The following is a 19,563-nucleotide window of genomic DNA, read 5'->3' on the forward strand; positions in this document are numbered from 1 at the left end:
AAGTGCAAACGAACGACGCCTTAGTATACCAAAATTTTCAGAGTAAAACGTAATGGATGTAAGAAAGAATAATGAGCGCAAATGGGTGCTCTGCACATGCTATTTCAATATAACTTTACCACGACGATGACATTATCGCGATGACAACGAAGAAGTACGATGTTAAATTAGTGCTCAAGTAATAAATTAATGAGTAACGCATTATTTGCTAGACATTAAAAGATATGTCCTTTGACTTCTCCCGACCCCATTGTTCACTAACGACACAAGTAATGAGATCCATGAGCTGGGGAAAATCTCTTATTAACAATGCTAATGCTAATACTTAGAACAAGGATAGTTATTTATGGTAGATTCAATCATTGACCATCCTTTTTCATTAGTTCCCTTAAAACCACGTTCGAAACAAAACTTACATTCAAAAAGAAAAACATCGATTACAAGTAAATCTACTTATTAAGCATTGATTAGGTAATTCTACTTGGCAAATATTGATTAATAACCCAGAATAAATGGTAAGTAACGGTCAGCTTTAAATCACGGGAATGGTGTGAAATTCATCATGTAAGTTTTTTTCAGGTCAATCAATGGTGAAAAAATTTATATACCGTTAGCATACACAATTTAAAGTCAAACACCACTACTTAACCTCCGAGTTGGTTCAAATGAGTAACATGGCATGTGCCTATGTCAACTATCTCCTCTTTAATTGATCTCTCCCTCTTCAAATAGCCTACTTTAATTTGAGCAGAGTTTGACTCAGTAAAGCATAAGAAATTCTTCAGCCACAAATCTTCAAGGAATGAAGTTCTTCAGATCTCTTTCAAACTTCAATGCCACTGTACTATTGATTTTCTTGCTGTCATTTCTTTGCTTTTTCTCAACAGGTTTGCACACAAACTCCCAAAATCCGAATCCACTTCGTAATTTTCTAATCAGCGTTTTACTTAGTTCTTGATATACTACTTAATTGTATTCAAACTTAGAAAAATGTGCTTTTTGTACGAAGGAAGTCATTTTTGAAGAAATATTTTGCCACGAGGAAGTAATTTTGTGGTGTTTGGTTTACCAAGAAATGTTTTCGAAGAAAAATCATCAAAAAGGAAGAAAATGACTCACTTAACAAAAGTCATTTTCCTTGTGACTATTTTAACTTTTAACTTTATATTACTTGCTCCAACTAACACTTTCACATTATTATTATTATTATTATTATTACTACTCAAATTGTATGAGAACATTTTCCAACTAATTTTCTTTTATATAACTAGTATATTTTTTGAAAAATATTCTCGACTCACTAACCAAACACCGAAAAGCATATTTCAGCAAAATATATTCCAAGGAAAATGACTTCCCTCATACCAAAAACAAGTAGTTTATGCTGAAAGCTGGCTATTTTGAGAGAGATCAAGGAGTTGACCTATAATTTTGAACATCAAGAAATTGGCTTTCCCTTTTTCTGGAAAATGATTATGTCTCTTTTTTATGGTTAGATGCATATCATGTAACTTGTATTTTTACTATATTTGACTATTTGTGCGTATTATTTGTCATTCTCTTACATTTTTATTTCTGCGTTTCTTCCAGATGCGTATGATGCACTTGATCCGAACGGGAACATCACAATAAATTGGGATGTCATCAGCTGGACACCAGATGGATATGTTGTAAGAAATAATTTATTTCGTTCTGGAGCATTTTCTCATTCTAACATTAGAATAAATTTGATCTATATTGCTATGTGATTAAGAATGGCGTTTGCAGTTAATAGTTCTTTCAAGCATTAGTTATCGCTTGTCCATATTATCCGTTAAGAAAGACATCTAATAGTACAGCCTTTGGACCTCAGTCTTATGTTCAGTCTATCTTATAGTGCATTAACTTGTAGTTCTTTTACTTCTCCTTATTAACATTTGTGGAATGGAAAGTGTCATCTTAGTTGTTTAGCATTTGTACAGGCTGTGGTGACTATGTACAACTTCCAGCAATATAGGCATATCCAACCACCAGGCTGGACTTTGAGATGGACATGGGCTAAGAATGAGGTGATATGGAACATGATCGGAAGTCGGACTACAGAGCAAGGTAATTGCTCAAAATTCAAAGGAGATATTCCTCATTGCTGCAAGAAAAATCCAACAGTTGTTGATTTGCTGCAAGGGAGGAGTGGTCAACTCATGGGGGCAAGATCCTTCAACTGCTGTTACTTCATTCCAACTCAGTGTTGGTTCTGCCGGAACAAACAACAAAACAGTTAGAGTACCTAAGAACTTCACGTTACAAGCGCCAAGGCTTGGTTATACTTGTGGACCTGCTAAAATTGTTAAACCGACTAAATTTATTACTCCAGATGGAAGAAGAGTGACACAGGCTATGAGTAAGTTAATTGCTTTAACTTTATTATCATGCTAGTTAAAATGCATGTAGTTGCAGTTTTATAATAAAGGCTAACTTCTAACACTCTGTACTGTCAATGACAGTGACTTGGAATGTCACATGCACATACTCACAGTTCTTGGCTGAGAAAAATCCTAAATGTTGTGTCTCCCTATCGTCGTTCTACAATGACACAATTGTACCTTGCCCTACATGTGCTTGTGGATGCCAGAATAATGGCAACTAAGCTGGGAACTTGTGTGAAGTATGTCTTACAAAATATTTTCTACAATTTCTCTCTCACGGCTTAAATCTCTGAATTCTTTTGTTATTTACTGTCAGGGTATTTCACCTTTGTTTTCTTGCAGTTCAGAAACGCCGCACCTATCTTCAATTGTTTCGGACCATGGAAAGAAAAACTTTACTCCTTTGGTCCAGTGCACAGATCATATGTGCCCAGTTGGAATTCAGTGGCATGTGAAGCTCAACTACAAGGATTATTGGAGGGTTAAGATCACTATAACAAACTTCAATTACCATATGAATTATACACAATGGAACTTAGTTGTCCAACATCCGAACCTTGATAACATCACTCAGCTTTTCAGCATCAATTACAAGTCATTAACTCCCAATGGAGTGATAAGTAAGTTATCCATCTAATTAAAAATGATATTATTTCATTTGTGCTACCTAAACAGCAGCTACTACTTAGATATTTAAATGGATTTCCACAACTATACGTATTCCGTACTTTAATCTAGAATCTGTGTAATCAAAGGCTCGCTTAAGGCGCTCTTAAGCCCTGAAGATAGTAGCAAAATAGGCCGAGCACTTCTCTTCGCTTAGCCAGCGATTCATAGTAGTCACCGAGGGGCTATGGCATATGTCTCATCATCAATGTGCAATGTCCCGAAAAGACAACACTAAACAATAAATATTTCACTTAATTACAAATTTGTTAAATTCCTTTGTCCATATAATTGTCCTTTATGCTTATAATTTCTTTGAGTTAAGTATGTGTTTTGTTTTCTTTATTTGTTCCTTTTCTTCATAAAACCCGAGCCTTATTTTGCATTTGCGCTTAAAGTGCCAATAGACAAGCTGCACTTATTTGCGCCTTTTGCCTATGATAACATTGTCTAGAATCGCAGTCCATTCTTTTGGTTGAAAATATTACTCTATTGAAGATATTACTACTTAAGTTTCCTTAAATATGATTAATCTTCTGGGCCTTTTCGCAGATGATACTGCTATGTTATGGGGTGTTAAATCCGACAATGATCTGCTCATGCAACCTGGTCCATTTGGAAATGTCCAGTTCGAACTTCTACTCCGAAAAGATACATTAAATTTCACTTTTGATAAGGGGTGGGCTTTTCCAAACAGAGTTTATTTCAATGGTGATAACTGTGTTATGCCACCTCCCAATGCATATACACATTTGTCGAATGATGTTTCTGTCATGCCACCTGCTGATGCAGATCCACAGTTTCCAAATGCTGTTTCCCAGTGGAAGGTCTCTTTGCTTAAATTAGCAGTGACACTTCTGTCCTCTATGGCACTCTTCTTTGCATATATATAGAAGTATATCACTTTCCAATTGGTCAGTAGATTTCATCTAGTTGTTGCATTACATGTTCTGCTTACCTGCTTTTTTGTATATTTCTCAAGCTCACGGTGTTAGTGTTACTTGAGTTTTCCACGAATAAAGAATAGATAGAGCATCAAATTCTTTATATACTCATGTTTTTTCAGTATCACCTTGTAACCTCTTCATACATTGTAAAGAGTTTCTTTGCAAATGAAGTTGAACACCTCTACCATTTTTTTCCTTTTGCATTTTTGACAGTTCAGTGAATTCATCTTGTTTGTTGCATTTTTCTTTGTACTAGTTACTTCGCACATACGTTGCACGTGAATACTGAGTTGTACGATTTTGTAAAAATAAAATAAATAATATTTAAGAAACTCTTTGGATAAATAATTATACATGAACGAATAAATACAAATAATTCGACATCAGTGAGTATTTTAAAATTATATACCTTTGTAACCATTACCTTCTACGGCGTGACTATAACATTGCCTTGATTTTTTAAGATAAAGTATTTCTCACAAATATCATTATCAAAATATTTTACGTATAATTTTTTTAATAAGATGAAATATAGATGATTCAAAAACACAAAAGGCTATATTGGAGAGGAAAGAGTGATAAGGAGTTAATCCGCACATGCGTTCACTTAAGAACAATGCATCAAATTAATAACATAAATTCATAACAAAAAAAGATTAAATTTGACCTTTTATAAAAAAAAAAAGTTACTATATCATTTACATCAAACCGACGACAATAGAAATTATACCCGATCCAGAAGATGAAGGTAAAAATAAATCAAAAAAATCATCCTCAATATATCCATTATCTAAAATATTACCACTTCAAAAGCACCTGAGTAATATCTTCAGTCAATTACAAACAAATAAAGTGCCAACTCAACCAACTGACCTAAGAAACTCAAATGGAAACCTTATTATTTAGAGTTATTCAATCTCCTTTTTCTGAACCCTAACTCTTAATGAAAAGACATGATGACAAATTGACAAAGAATTTGTTATATGATTATTCCTGATATTAATGTCATTTCATCTTGAGGGCATTTCAAGTTATGTTAGAAAATCTTCTTTCTTGGCTATTTTATTGGTAGATTTGTTTAGGTATTATCACAGAAATAAAGAAGGGTTGCTATTGCATTGTATTTGTGAAGTTGTTTACGAATTCAAGGAGGAAGCATAACTTACGTAAGTTTTTGAAATTATACAGATCCATTCAGAATATATATCGACAATTACCATGCGATTTAAGAAGGCAACGGGATATCAAAAATCAATAATGAAAAGAGTAGAATAGAGAAACATATCTTGAGAAATTTACATCAACTTTATTCTAAATGAAAGAGAAAGAACAAGCAATAAAACGAAGAAGAAAAATAGAAAATCGACCTCTTTTTAGTAAGAATTAATCCAAATGATGACAGTTTAAAAAGTAGCAATAATTGATAATAGATGAACAAAAAAAGTGAAGAAGTAAAGTTATTTAAAGGAGAAAGTTTTCTTTCAAGAGTTGGAGATATAAATCCAATATATGAAACTTTTTTGAAAGAGCACATTCCTTTGGTTATTCTCACTTAATACTACTTCGGGAAGAAAAATGTCACACGTTTCTTGGGAAAATTAAAAAAAAATAATACACACTTGAATCCTAATTACTAGTCAGATTCTTCATCCAGTAAGTATTTGCTTATCTTAATATTATTTATTGCATTTCTAACTCCTGCCAGATAATGAAGATATGGACGAAACCTGTATCTATTTTATGGCCTGAATTAGATAAACTCGTAGGAAGGCAAGAAGATGATATGCATTAGTTTCTCATTTAACAATTTTCTTTTTATCGTTTTCAATACATTTTGCTTTCACATTCTGTTTCTAAGCATTATAAATTTTTTCCCCTAAAATAACTAAAACACATTGAATTGAATATATAGTTGTAATATACATTTCATACTATCCCATAAATTGAAAGTAAAGTAACACATGATCTTATTCGTGTAACCGTAAGATATGCCAATTAATTATTTTTGGTTTAGCAATGAAATAATAAAGTTAATTACTTATAACATTACTAATCAATATTATTATAAAAGTATAAAGACCATAAATTAGAAGTTAAATTACATTTATCCTAATATTTATGAAAATAAGTTTCACAAAAATCACAAGGAATAAATATATAAAGATTGTAGATTATAAGTATTGAAGTTATAAGAGAGTAAAACCTGATTTTGTTGCTATTTTCTTTTTGAATTCATTGTGATTTGATGTTGTGTCTGACCATCTTTACAGTGGAAGGTCTTTTGATCTCATAAGAAAAACATTTCACACCTTTTTGTTCTTCAGATTTTCACAAAATTTTAACCAAGAATCCAAGGTTTTGCATGGCCTTTCACTCCACAAGATTGAAGCGGCAGCATCACTTAAAGTTTCACAAAAAAAAAAAGAGCCGTTTTGAATTTAAGTTCCTTTCAGGGAAAAGAGCCGTTTTGAATTCCATCCTTAATTTTCAACGTTGTCTTAAGGCAATATTCTTCAGACTTGTGATTCTAAAAAAAATCAAAGTCTTATTATTTGATGTATGTGTGATTGATTTTTCTAGTGAATGAATAAGTTATTTACTAATCAATGAAACAAAACGGTGGCTTCGAAACAGATGTGTCTCTTGGTAGTTAGTTTCTCTTAAATTAAAAAAAATATTTAGGTTAATTAAAAGGGCATTTAAGTAATTTAACTTTTAAGTTATGCTCTTCTCATAGATTATGAAACGTTTAGTTTAAGAAATTTCAAGCATTCCGGGCACGTTACACTGACATTCACAGAGTTCTCGACATATTAGGACTGCTTGTCATGAACCAACATGCTCAAATTCCCTATGGTGCAGTAACACATGTTCATGACACGCGTTACATCGACATGCAATAGTTGCATGGCTTCAAAAATTTTTAGTTATTCACAAACTAGAGAAATGATTAAAACAGAACAAGTAAAAGCAAAAGCAGAGAAGAAAACAATGTAGAAAAGGCAACCAAGTTCTGGTGGGCAAAGTTGGGTAAGTAGGGATAAGTATCTGGTGGTGGTAACATGCATTCATCACCATTGAAGTATACTTTTCTTGGAAATGCCCATCCTTGCTTAAATGTGAAAGTATCTTTGTCCTTCTGGAGAAGCACTTCTGATTGAACATTTCCAGATGGCCCTGCTTCCATAAGTAGGTCATTATAGAATTTCATACCATAGAACATTCCTGTGTCATCTGCATTGTGAAGTTTTACACAGGATTAATGTACATGTTTCTAATTTCACAACTTTATCCACTACAGTAATGTCACAAATCTATATCTTGTTAGTTACTGAATTCTTATGCAATATAACAGTAAGATTATGAAACTTTACTCACAAAGTCACAAACTTTCTGTGTCACATTAAAGCAACTTAACTTTATCCACTGTATCAGTAAAGTCACTAAATTTTACCTGCTATATCGGCAAAACCTACGGATCAAGGTGTTAAAAGTGGTAAAAGTTTTGTGACTTTAATGTGACAAAATAATATTGTGGTTATACTATTATAGAGGGTGAATTTCATGGCCTTACTGTTATAGCGGGTAAAGTCCAGTGGCCATATGTAATATCAACACTTGCATCTATAGAGTATTTCAGGGAGTTCACGGACTTACTTATCGATTGATATGGAACGAGAGGCTTGTAATCGAAGCTAAAAACTTGTGTTACATTGTTAAGATTTGGATGTTGAGCAACAAGAGTCCACTGTGTGTGATTGACCCTGTAATTGAAGTTGGTAATAGTAATCTTGACTCTCCAGTAGTCCTTGTAGTTGAGCTTTACATGCCAATGCACTCTAACAGGGCACATATGATGTGTGCACTGTAGTAGTGGTGAATTGTCTTTCCTTGGAGTGTTTATTCCCACCACACTCAGTAGTTTAGAGTCACTCCTGTGTGTCACAAGAAGATTAGTAATGTTAGCTTATATACATTATGTATTTTAACATGTTGTATCAGTTTATATGCCTCATTTTTCAGGCTACTAATCTCGCTTATTACGAACAATTACCTATAGTTTAGGTGATCTGATAGTGTAATTAGTGTACATAAGTTAAACTCAATCAAATATAAATGTTCCTTACATGCATGTGCAATTGATGTACAAAAAGATACACTTACTTGATGCATTTGTGTTTGTTCTCACAACCACAAGCACAAGAAGGACAAGGGGTGATGGTTTCATTGTAGAAAGTTGAGAGGGAGACGCAGCAACTTGGGTGTTTTTGGGCTATAAACTGAGAGTATGTGCATGTTACATTCCATGTCACTGCGAAGAATAAGAGTACAAGTTGATTACAAGAACATCATCTTCGACATACTTTCCTCAAAGTCATTATTTCGAATTCAAAATATTTAGTAGTAAAAGAACGGCAGTTCAGTGCATGAAGCATCCCGTGTTCACCAAGGACCGGAAAAGGGCCGTACGTGATAGTGAATTTCAAATTACTTTTTGATAGGGAGTGTTTCATACGACGAAAATCATTTTTCAAAAAATATTTTCAAGAAAAATGACTTATTATCTGAAAAAATATTTTTTTATGTTTGGTTGGAGAGTATAATTTTTTTAAAAATAATTTGATAAAGATTGGTAGTAACAGGATTAACATATAGAATATTGTTTTGAAAATTTTGAGTATTAAATATTGATATAATATCTAAGTAGTGGTTAAAGCAATGATATGAAGTTAAGAGTGGAGATAATTGTGAGAAATTGACTTCTCTCAAAAGTGAGGAAAGTCATTTTTCACTTTTGGTGGAATTCTTTTTTCATGAAAAGTATTCCAGGCGATCAAACAACAGAAAATGACTTACTTTCAAGAAAACATTTTCCTAAATAATATTTTTCATTATATACAAACACACTGACTGTGTAAAAGAACCAGAAAGCAGAATATGATAACCAGGACCAAGTGATGAACCAAACTTACTCAGTGCCTGAGTTTTCCTTCTAAGATCAGGTGTGAAAAATTTGGTAGAAGGGACAATTTTTGCAGGTCCACAAGTGTAGCCAGGTCCAGGGCCCAGCAAAGTGAAATTCTTGGGAAGTTTAACTGTCTTGTTTGAAGTACCAGCTTGGCCAACACTAACTTGAAAAGCTGAGACAGAAGCTTGAGGATCTTGGCCCCAAGAAGCCAAAACTCCACCTAAAAAAAACACAAGAGGAGTATAGTACTGGTTCGTTAAGTCTACATCCAGTTCTCTTGGATTACAAGGGAGTTATACTTGGAGGTTCTTGAATTTCGTATTTAGTACAACATTTGACGATTTTATAGTTTTGAAGAATTACCTTGATTTTATATTTTATATTTTTGAAGAATTACCTTGAGTCGAGGGTATATTGGAAACAACTTCTCTGACTTCACAAGGTAGGGGTAAGGCCTGCATACACATTACCCTCCACAGACCTCACCTGTGGAATTATACTTGGTTTGTTGTTGTTGTTGTTGTTGTTGTTGTTGTTGTTGTATATTTTTGAAAAATTAACTTAAATAACCGTCCATCCAATCGCTTAAACAGAAATAGCCAATGATTGTATAATATATATATATTATGTGTATAATTATGTATATTCAATGTATAATTTATGCATACCTACTAGAAAAAGTAAACAATGAATCAGACTGATATATTTGGTGTTAAATTTCTTGTTGTCAATCATCAAAATCTTGAGGCTAACATACCTTTGCAGCAATTGGTGAATTGTTGGTTGTAAGGCACCCCTGGGAGCATATCTACAATAGTGGGAGTCTTCTTGCAACAATGTGGAACATTTCCTTTGAACTTGGAGCAGTCACCTTGTTCTGTGGCTTGTGCACCAACCATAGTCCAAATCACTTCTTTTTTTGCCCATGTCCATCCCAATGTCCAGCCAGGGGTCATGATGTGCCGGTACATTTGGAAATTGTTCATCGTTACAACAGCCTAGGAACAAAAGACGGATTCAGAATTTAAATTTAATACATCGAATCTTTAAATTCTAATCAGTGAATTCGTTGTACTTTTGTAAAAATATGATTTCAGAATTTATAGTTACCACGGATCTTCCCATGCACATAAACGTGCAGTAATAAAGAACTTAATTTTTATATAGTGGTAGCTAGTATAAAAGGTCAACAGAAAGATAACGATTTTAAGTTATATGCATAGCTATGTAAAACATATTTACAATCAAATCATTTATAAGGTAATTTGCAAGTAAATTTCTATGATAATCAATAATTGGTATTCTCGTAGAAATGATAACTACACTAATAGTTGTGAAAAATGTTTACATAGTCAGAGAATATAATTTAGATCCAAATATAACTATAGGTAACTTCCCAAAAATTGAGATTAGTAACTTGGAAAATGAGCACCGATAATGTAAAAAAATATTTACACTGTCAGTATATGTAAGTTAAATATCATAAGCTAGGCACTCACATGCAAGAATAAATGACCATGAGAATCATAAAAATGTCCTTTTTTTCCAATGCAGAACTTAATATTTAGGGAACATGAATGGGAAGAGATTATAATTTACTATTGTCACAATGTTAATAAGGTGGTGAAAGAAACAAGAGAGAATAAGGGAAGGAAATTAACTTACAACATAGCCATCAGGAGTCCAAGACATTACATCCCATTTAATGGTGATATTCCCATTGGGATCCAATGGATCATAAGCAGCTGCAAGATTACACATGCTAGTTTGAGAATACACAACAACAACAACAACAACAAAAGATGTATACAAATTGAGTATGTGAAAACTGCATCTTTACCTCCATAAGAAAATATCACAAACAAGAAGCCAACTAGAGTGATCAAATAAGTCCCCATATTTTTCTTTAAAGAATTGATCTCAAAGATCTTCAATAAAACTTGGAATTACGAGTCTATGAGAAATTAATATGGAGTTGTTATTTACCAACTGGTTGTTGCTACCAAAAAAAGAAATAATCCTATATAGAGTTTGTTGTTCTTCTTCATATGACTCTCTTTTATATTGCTGTTGGCCTTTCTGAATCTTGAAGCAAGGATTTGGTGAGTTTTCATTGAAACTTGAGTTTAACATTTCAACGGTCTAAAGAAGATGACACTTGACAAATGACATAGCAACGTAAAGCCTGCTTAAGTTTTCAGCTGCAATCAGTAAATTTTAGACTTTCCCATTCCAAGAAAATAATTGGGTTATCATCCTAAGCAATTGTTAAAGTTATTCTTACAACACCTATACTAGGACGTTTGCTTTCTCAATAATTGTTTCTTTTGTTTCTTGTTCTTTTTTAATTACTGTGATGCCTACTTGCCTAGGTCAAGATCTATGTAAGCGATGCCAACTATATTAGTTATGATTATATATTACTTACTTAGTAGTACTTCAAGTTCAGGTTCGATATAATTTACAATAATCTTTTATATAATAGTAATAGAATGGGATGAGCTTAAATGGACCAACACTACTATTGAGAATTCATATAGTCGACGTACCCGCTTTGCTTGGGACCTAGCTGTAGTTTTATTTGTTGTTGTTGGTTATTATTCGGGCTAGTATGCATACACAACAATTATCCTATTTGATACTTGCTAACTTCTATCAATATAAATATTATATAATACTATGATCTAACACTGCCTAGGTAAATAAGAAGAGATCTCCTAATATCTTTTTGTCTCTACTGAAATCTAATTTTCTATAATTTTCACTCACTTCGTTAAGTTTTAGATCACACCCTTTTCTCTTTTGTTAGAGCGAAATTCTTTTGGTTTGTTTGGATATAAATCTATAGGAGTAACTTTCAAGTATACGCATGAAGTTGGTGATGATGAGTGATACTCTTTATATCAACGACAACTACCATGTAAGATTTTCTGTATTTATATGTCCACGTGTTAAATATGAAATAAGAAGTAAGAAATTAAAGTCAGAGAACTTTCACATTAAGGAAAGGAAAGAACGTAATAGTGTATAGGTTTGGTGGGGACAGTGGGGATGTCCTTGTCTAAAACAAAGACACTCCAACTATGTACTTTGTTGAATGCTTCATCAATTAACTATATCCAACCACCCCTCTAAACTCTAAAAGAGAAGCCAAAAACTGGTCTTGAGATGCAATATTTCTCCCTACTAATATTGTCAAATTTTAAAGAACAAAAAATTACAAACGGAGTTCTTTTTATAATTAAAAGTCCTCTATGATCGGGGGAAAACAAATTGGGGAGAAAACCACTTTTATAGTTGCTATTTAAAAGATAATGTCGTATTTAAGAAAAGGCCACTACTTAAAAAGGCAGCAGATAATTTTTCTCTTCTTCTTCTCTATTTCCTCTTTGCACGGACAACAAGCAACTCCAGTTAATTGAGCAGTAAATTAGGGAACAAGGACATAAACTATAATGAGACTTTTGCTCCAGTTGTAAGATTAGAAGCCAATAGACTCTTTATAACCTTTGCTGCTTACATGGAATTTACTCTCCATCAGATGGATGTCAAGTGTACCTTCCTCAATGGCTATCTAAAGGAAGAAGTGTTTGTCAAGCAACTTCCTGGCTTTGAAAGCAAGGAATATCTGGATCATGTGTACAAGCTTGAAAAGACACTTTATGAGCTCAAGTAGGCACCAAGAACATGGTATGAAAGATTGTCTAAATTCTTGCTTGAGCATGGCTAAAAAGAGGTAAAATTGACAATACTTTATTCTTGAAAGAGAAAGGTAAAGATCTCTTGGTAGTTCAGATATATGTTGATAATCTAATCTTTGGAGTAACAACTGATAGGTTAAGTAAAGAATTTGCTAAGCTAATGGGGAGTGAATTTGAAATGAGTATGATGGGTGAGCTTAATTTCTTTTTAGGCTTACAAATTAAACAAAATTCAAATGAAACTATGATCCAACAATAAAAGTATGTGAAAGAGTTTCTTAAAAGGTTTAAGATAGAAGATTCCAAAGAAATTGACACTTCGATAGCAGCAACCACGAAATTGGATTTGGATGAACTTGGTTCATCTGTTGATCACAAAATTTATAGGAAAATGATTGGATCTTTGTTATATCTCACTGCTAGTAGACCTAACATTGGGTTCAGTGTAGGCCTCTACTAGATTTCAGGCAAATCCAAAGGAGTCTCACTTGAAGGCTATCAAAAGGATCTCGAGATACTTAATGGGCGCAACTAATCTTTGCCTATGGTATCCAAAAGGTAGTAATTTTGACTTAATAGGATATACTGATATTGATTATGCAGATTTTCTTGTGGATAGAAAGAGTATTTCAGGTATGTCACACTTTCTTGACTAATGTCTTGTGTCTTGGGCCACTAAAAACCAAAACTCTGTGGCTTTGTCTACTACTGAAGCTGAGTGTCTGAATGCTGCCTCATGTTGCTGAAAATCTTGAAAAAAGATTCATTTTGTTGGTACAATTGCTAGTGTGGAGACTTCCGAGTCTCGCAAAATTGGACGTAAAAAGGAAAAGGAAAAAGAAAAGGAGAGTAAGGGTGTTGAGGTTGTGAGGGGAAAGGGAAAAGAAAGAGTGGCTGAAATTGTCTTACCCACTTCTACTGGTTTAAATAAAGAAACTGGGGCAATGATGTTATGGAGTCAGGAGGTTGTTGAGCAAGAAGAGAGTATTAGAGAATAAGGAGGCAGTGGGTTTGGGGATGTTACTGCAATAGAGGGGTTGGTTAGGCTAAGGAAAAAGTTCCAAAATCATGTTCGATCTAGGAAGGAACCCCTCCATGACCTATTGAAGAAAGTGTCTGATAGTTATAATCAAAAGAAGAAGAAAAGTTCAGGAGTTAAAATCCCTAGAACAAATTTGGGTGGCAAGAAGAGAAATGTTATCTCTTTTATCCCTGTAGAGACTCCTTCCACAAAAGGAAAAACTACAAGGAGTCAGAGGAAGCAGAGTGGGGCCGACCTAGAAAAGGCAGTATCTGAAAGTGCAATGAAAGATGCCGCCAAAGAAAAGAAGAAAGTTGGTGAAACAAGTGAAGCTATTGAAATAGAAGAGATGGACCTAGTATTTTATGATGAGGATGAGGCAAAGGAAATGGAGGTTGTGACTCCTAGTGCTAAAAAGAGAGAGACTTCTAAGAAGAAGAAGTCTCCAGAAAAGTTTGTTGAGACAGAGAGCTCTGCCTTGGCAACAAGAAACAGGCCTGCCAGGAAATCAAGAAAAGTTCAATTGTGGAGGAAGAAAGTGAAGAAGAAGAGACTGGTGAAGAAAAGGATAATGTAGTGAAGTTCCAGAAGAGAACAATCCTAAAATGGAGGTCTTAGTGATTTATAAGAAGAAGGGATGGTTCTGTTGCTGGAAAAATTGGAGATACAAGGCTGGAAGGACATGGTCCTTCAGTTGGAAGGGAGGTTAGACAGGGATGAGATCATTGAGATCTTTGCTAATTGTGAGATTGTAAATGGTAGAGTCAATAGTGAAGTGAAAGGAGTGAAGGTGAGCTTTGATGACAAAGAGCTAGGGGATATTCTGGGGATATCTACTGAGGGCTATAATGACTACAAAAGGTTGATGTGGCCTAGTCTAGAGAATCTACCTACCTCACTGGCCATCACTAGAAAATTTGCTGATAGGGACTTAGAGCAAGAACCCAGGGCTGTTTATAAGAGTGAAATGAAACCTGCGCAGAAAGTGCTCTTTGAATTTGTCAACAGAGTGGTTCTGCCGAGGCAAAAAAGAAGGCACATTGCTACCTTCATGGACCTGGTCTTTATGGATTGCTTGGATAGTAAAAAGTAGATCAATTGGCCGGGGTTCATAATCCAGATCTTTCATAGGGTGGTTTGTGGCACTAGAACTCATGTCATCCCCTATGGATTTATCCTCACTATTGTGCTTGATCACTTTAAGGTTCCCCTTAAGAAATGGGATGTTTGGACGAGTAAAGACTACTTTGGGTCTGCACTTTGACTGGCTATGACTATGAAGTCCATACTGCCCCCAAAGAATCTGGTTCATCCAAGAGGGTGTCCAAGGATAACAAAGTGACAGCATTGGAGCAGGAGAGTGGGACTAAGAATGCTGAGATTGAAAGGCTGAAGAAGAGGCTGACTGAAGTGGAAATTGAGAGGGACTCTCTCAAGAATGAGCTTGCAAAGGAGAAAGAGAAGAATGGGGACATTCTTCAAAACATGTTAAAGCTGCTTCAGGACAGAAACCAAGTACCTGGTCCTTCCCAGTCCTAAACCCTTCCTAAACCTAGTTTGTAACCAGTGACCCAAGTAGGATATTTTTTTTCTTTTTTGCTCATGGTTAGTGATTTTATTTCTTTTTATGCTTTGTGGAATAATCTTATCAATAATATTCACTGCCTTTGCTCTAATTATTTGTTGATATTTCTTAGATGGCTAATATCCTTAGATTGATAAGAGAATATTAAATCTATGATTGCATTTGAAGTAGTCTCAAGGGTCATGAGTAAGATCTGCTAAAATCTGGTTACTTAACTAAATAATGCAACTTTTTGATGATGACAAAAAGGGAAAGATAGGTTGTGCTTTTGCTTTGGACTGTGATATTTATAATCTAATGAACCTGGTCCTTGATGATTTGAGACTTTAAATAGAAAGTGTGCTGACATTGTGTTTGATGTTGAGCTGAGTTGAAACATGTTTCATGTTTCTGAAAAGCACACATTTGTCATCATCAAAAAGGGGAAATTTATTGGCCTGAGTGATTTTGGTTTTGATGATTGACAAAGGAACACATGCATGAACTAGGTCCATGGACAGTGTACACAAGGCACAGTCAAATTCAAGCAAAAGGCATGCACGTGCAAGGGATAAGTATAAGTGGCTATATCTGAGAATCCCTGAACGAAAAGCTTGCATAATTGATAAGGAGAAGGACTCCTTACTTAAAGAGAACTCTATCCTAGATAAGGAAAGAGTTAGAGATTGAAGTTGTCACGACCCCAATTTTCCTCCGTAGGATGTCGTGACGGCACCTAGTCTCTACGACTAGGTAAGCCTAACACTTACTGAAAAAAATTGACAAAAATTAACCAACAAAACTATTAAGCAAAACCCGGATATTTCTAAATGAACTCAATATTTACAACATGAAATAATATCCCAAAACCGGTAGTACAAGTCATAAGCTCTACTTGGTTTGCTAGAAAGTCTCTAAATACAACAGTTCAGAATAGAATTAAATTGTACAAGTACAATAATAGAAGGTGACTCTGAGGCCTGCGAACGCGATGACAGGTTTACCTTGAGTCTCCACAGCAGTGCTCGAACAGCTAGCTAATAATCAACAATAACCGAGACACCTGGATATGCACAAAAATATGCAGAAGCGTAGTATGAGTACACCACAGCGGTACCCAGTAAGTATCAAGACTAACCTCGGTAGAATAGTGATGAGTGACAGATCAAGACACCTACCGTACTAAACAACCTGAACAAGCGTGAAGGTGAACTAACAGAGAAACAATATTAATATAAAGCTAAGCAAGATAAGGAATACAAAATAATACTTGCAAAGACACACTAGTAACAACAATGTTCAACAGGAAGCAGTCAGGTAATAATGCTGTAGAGTAAGCTGATCACAGTCTAAGTCCAGTGAAACTAAATAAAGGAAAACCAACAACAACTCAATAAGAAGACCCGTTTTCACACCAGATCTGTTCAGGCATTTCCACGAGGTATTGAACCTCATAATCACAGCTCACGGGTCCCAATTCATGAACCCTAATCACTTGACATCTTGTACCCACATTACAACTCATAACCGCACGGACGACTCACGTGCCAATAAAACAATCCTCACACAGAAGGCAAGTAGACAAGAGTACGTATAATGGTCAATAACGTCATGATTCATCTTTTAAAACTGATATGGGTGATTTAATTAGGTGTATGCTTGTGCAAATGTTTTACCACAATTCAAGTCAACAAATAAGAGTAGAGACAATGAATGACACATAAGAAATGATCACCACGAAATGTACATATAAAGGCAGCAATGAAGTTGAAGCAACGACTAGCACAACAAGATTAGCTACATAGAACTAAGCAAATAGTGCACCACGGAGTAAGACAATTAATAGTATGATAAGAAGACAACAATCAAAGACAAGTACAAAAGAATGGGGAAATAACAAAAAGAGCCCTACCGAGGTATCACCTCATAGTCTCAAATCATAAAATGAATCACAAACTTTCCTTATATCACCGCGAGAGCCTTTACATTTAGTTTTTTGAAAATCATTCTTTTCGAAATAGCATCCCGCGTTTTAGCCATCTTATCACACCGCATGGCTTCTAGTAGTTCCCCTACTAGCCACGTATTTAAAGCACACCTTATCTCACCGCATGCGTTTCAACACCCAGACCTTATACCACCTCATGCGTATCAATAATAACAACAACACGGCAGAAACCTCGTGCAACACAATAACAACAGCACGACAGAAACCTCGTGCAAACACAATAACAACAGTACTGCAGTAACTTCGTGCAAGCAACATAACAATTATCTCAACAATAACACGTATGCCAAAATATAACAAACTCAACAAAATGACTTTCACAATATGTGCCCATATGCCACAACATTTCCTCAAAATAATTTTAATATCATAACCACGCATAGACCTCGGCTCAACAACACTGAATACAATAGCAACAATGACAATAATACGAGAATATGGCAAGTAAATCAACTCAGGAACTTCAAAACACAAAGAAACGGAAGAACGAGCTCAAAAGAAAGACACAACATAGAATAATGGTCTAAACAAGAATAGCTCAATAAGGAAGAGATAATGTGTAGCAATGATTCCACAGAAGTATAATTCAACGATAAGAGGGATAACATGAATCAATGATTCCAAATAAGGATAAGTCAACAATGATAAGAGATAACAAAACTTCATTTAGGGTTGAGCAATTGCGGAAAAGATACAACAAATTCAATTAAGGATAAGCAAATTATGGGTGAGATAATAATAACTTCAATTAATAATAGGCAATTACGAAAAAGATAATGATAACTTCAATCAAGGATACACAATTACGGAAAGGATAATATGGCAATAAAAGAGGCAACAACTTCAGTTAAGGCACATAAGAGTTTAATCGGCAATAAGGGTAGAACATGAAGCAATTAATTCCAAATAAGACACGTAAGGGTGAATTCAGTAAATGGGGAATTCATTACAAAAAAAAACTGGAATTAGCTACGAACATTGTCGCTAATCTGTCGCTAAAACGCTCGTAGCTAGCAGAATTTCTTGATAATCCATCGCTAAATGAGATTAGCGACAAATTTTTCTATTTAGCCACAAAGTGCAGTTCCCCCACACAAAGTTAGGCAAGATACTTACCTCAAAGAAATTAGACCGATACTCTAAAATAACTTTCTCGAGTGAAACAACATCCGGACTGCGCAAATCTAGCCAAAATAAATTCAATTCATAAATAAAACTCATAGAAAATAATTTCGGATAATAAAGCTTCAATTTTTAACAAAAACTAAAACATCAACCCAAAAGTCAACCCCCGGGCTCGCATTTCGGAACCCGACCAAAATTATAAAATTCGAACACCCATTCGATAACGAGTCCAACCATACAAGAATTACCAAATTTCGATATCAATTCGTCCTCCAAATCATCATTTTACATTATGAAAGAGTTTTACAAAATTTTCCATTTTCCTCAACTCAAACCACTAATTTAATATTAAAAATAAAGATGGAATCATGAAATATGATAAATTATAGGTGAAGAACACTTACCCCAATGATTTGCTTGAAAAACCCACGAAATATCGCTCAAATCTGAGGTCTCTAGCTCAAAAAGATGAAAAATGGACAAAATCCACGATTTTGAAAATTATATTTTGCTGCCCAGGTAACATGCAGCGCGATCGCGAAAATTCATATGCGATCGCGAAGAAAGAATCATCAGCTGCCAAGAGAAACACTATGCAATCGCGAAAAAAGGAATGCGATCGCGAAGGTGAAATATCACTGCCCAAAGAAAAGTACTATGCGATCGTAGAAAGAAGAGTGCGAATGCGGTTCACCATAGCCTCAACGTACACGATCGCGGTCCTATCCATGCAAACGCGAAGAAGAAAGTGTGGCAAGTCAACAAATACAATACGCGATCGCGGCTAACTCTACGCGATCGCGAAGGAGGTTATCAAACACTAGTTATCAGTAACTCTAAACAAGGGAAATTTGACCCATAACCCATCCGAAACACACTCGGGACCCCATCGAAACATACCAACAAGTTCCATAATATAATGTACCCGCTTGAGGTCTCAAATCACATCAAACAACGTCGAAACTACAAATCGCACCACGAATCGAACTTATGAACTTTCAAATCTTCCAACTTTCAAAACTCGTGCCGAAACATATTCAATCAACCCGAAATGACATAACGGAGCTAATCCAACTCTCAGAATCGCAATCTGAGTCCGATATCAACAAAGTTAACTCCCGGTCAAACCTCTTATCCTTCCAAAACTTCAACTTTCC

At 34.8% G+C, this 19,563-nt stretch overlaps 1 protein-coding gene and 1 pseudogene across 1 annotated transcript; one reads left to right on the forward strand and one right to left on the reverse strand.

Annotated features, from left to right (window-relative positions):
* The first annotated feature begins 1,569 nt into the window (after positions 1 to 1,569).
* On the forward strand, positions 1,570 to 6,607 carry LOC107816135 (protein COBRA-like; annotated as a pseudogene).
* Positions 6,608 to 6,754: 147 nt separating this feature from the next.
* LOC107773615 (COBRA-like protein 4) lies at positions 6,755 to 11,021 on the reverse strand. Its single transcript, XM_016593017.2, has 7 exons — positions 10,828 to 11,021; positions 10,653 to 10,732; positions 9,745 to 9,985; positions 8,992 to 9,207; positions 8,183 to 8,330; positions 7,676 to 7,953; positions 6,755 to 7,252 (listed from the first exon to the last, which is right to left on the reverse strand). Exons 1-7 carry the CDS (start codon positions 10,883 to 10,885, stop codon positions 6,969 to 6,971), a joined length of 1,305 nt encoding a protein of 434 aa, XP_016448503.2. The 5' UTR covers positions 10,886 to 11,021; the 3' UTR covers positions 6,755 to 6,968.
* Positions 11,022 to 19,563: the final 8,542 nt, after the last annotated feature.

The sequence above is a fragment of the Nicotiana tabacum genome, chromosome 14, assembly GCF_000715075.1.
Source record: "Nicotiana tabacum cultivar K326 chromosome 14, ASM71507v2, whole genome shotgun sequence".
In the NCBI taxonomy this organism is placed as follows: Eukaryota; Viridiplantae; Streptophyta; class Magnoliopsida; order Solanales; family Solanaceae; genus Nicotiana; species Nicotiana tabacum.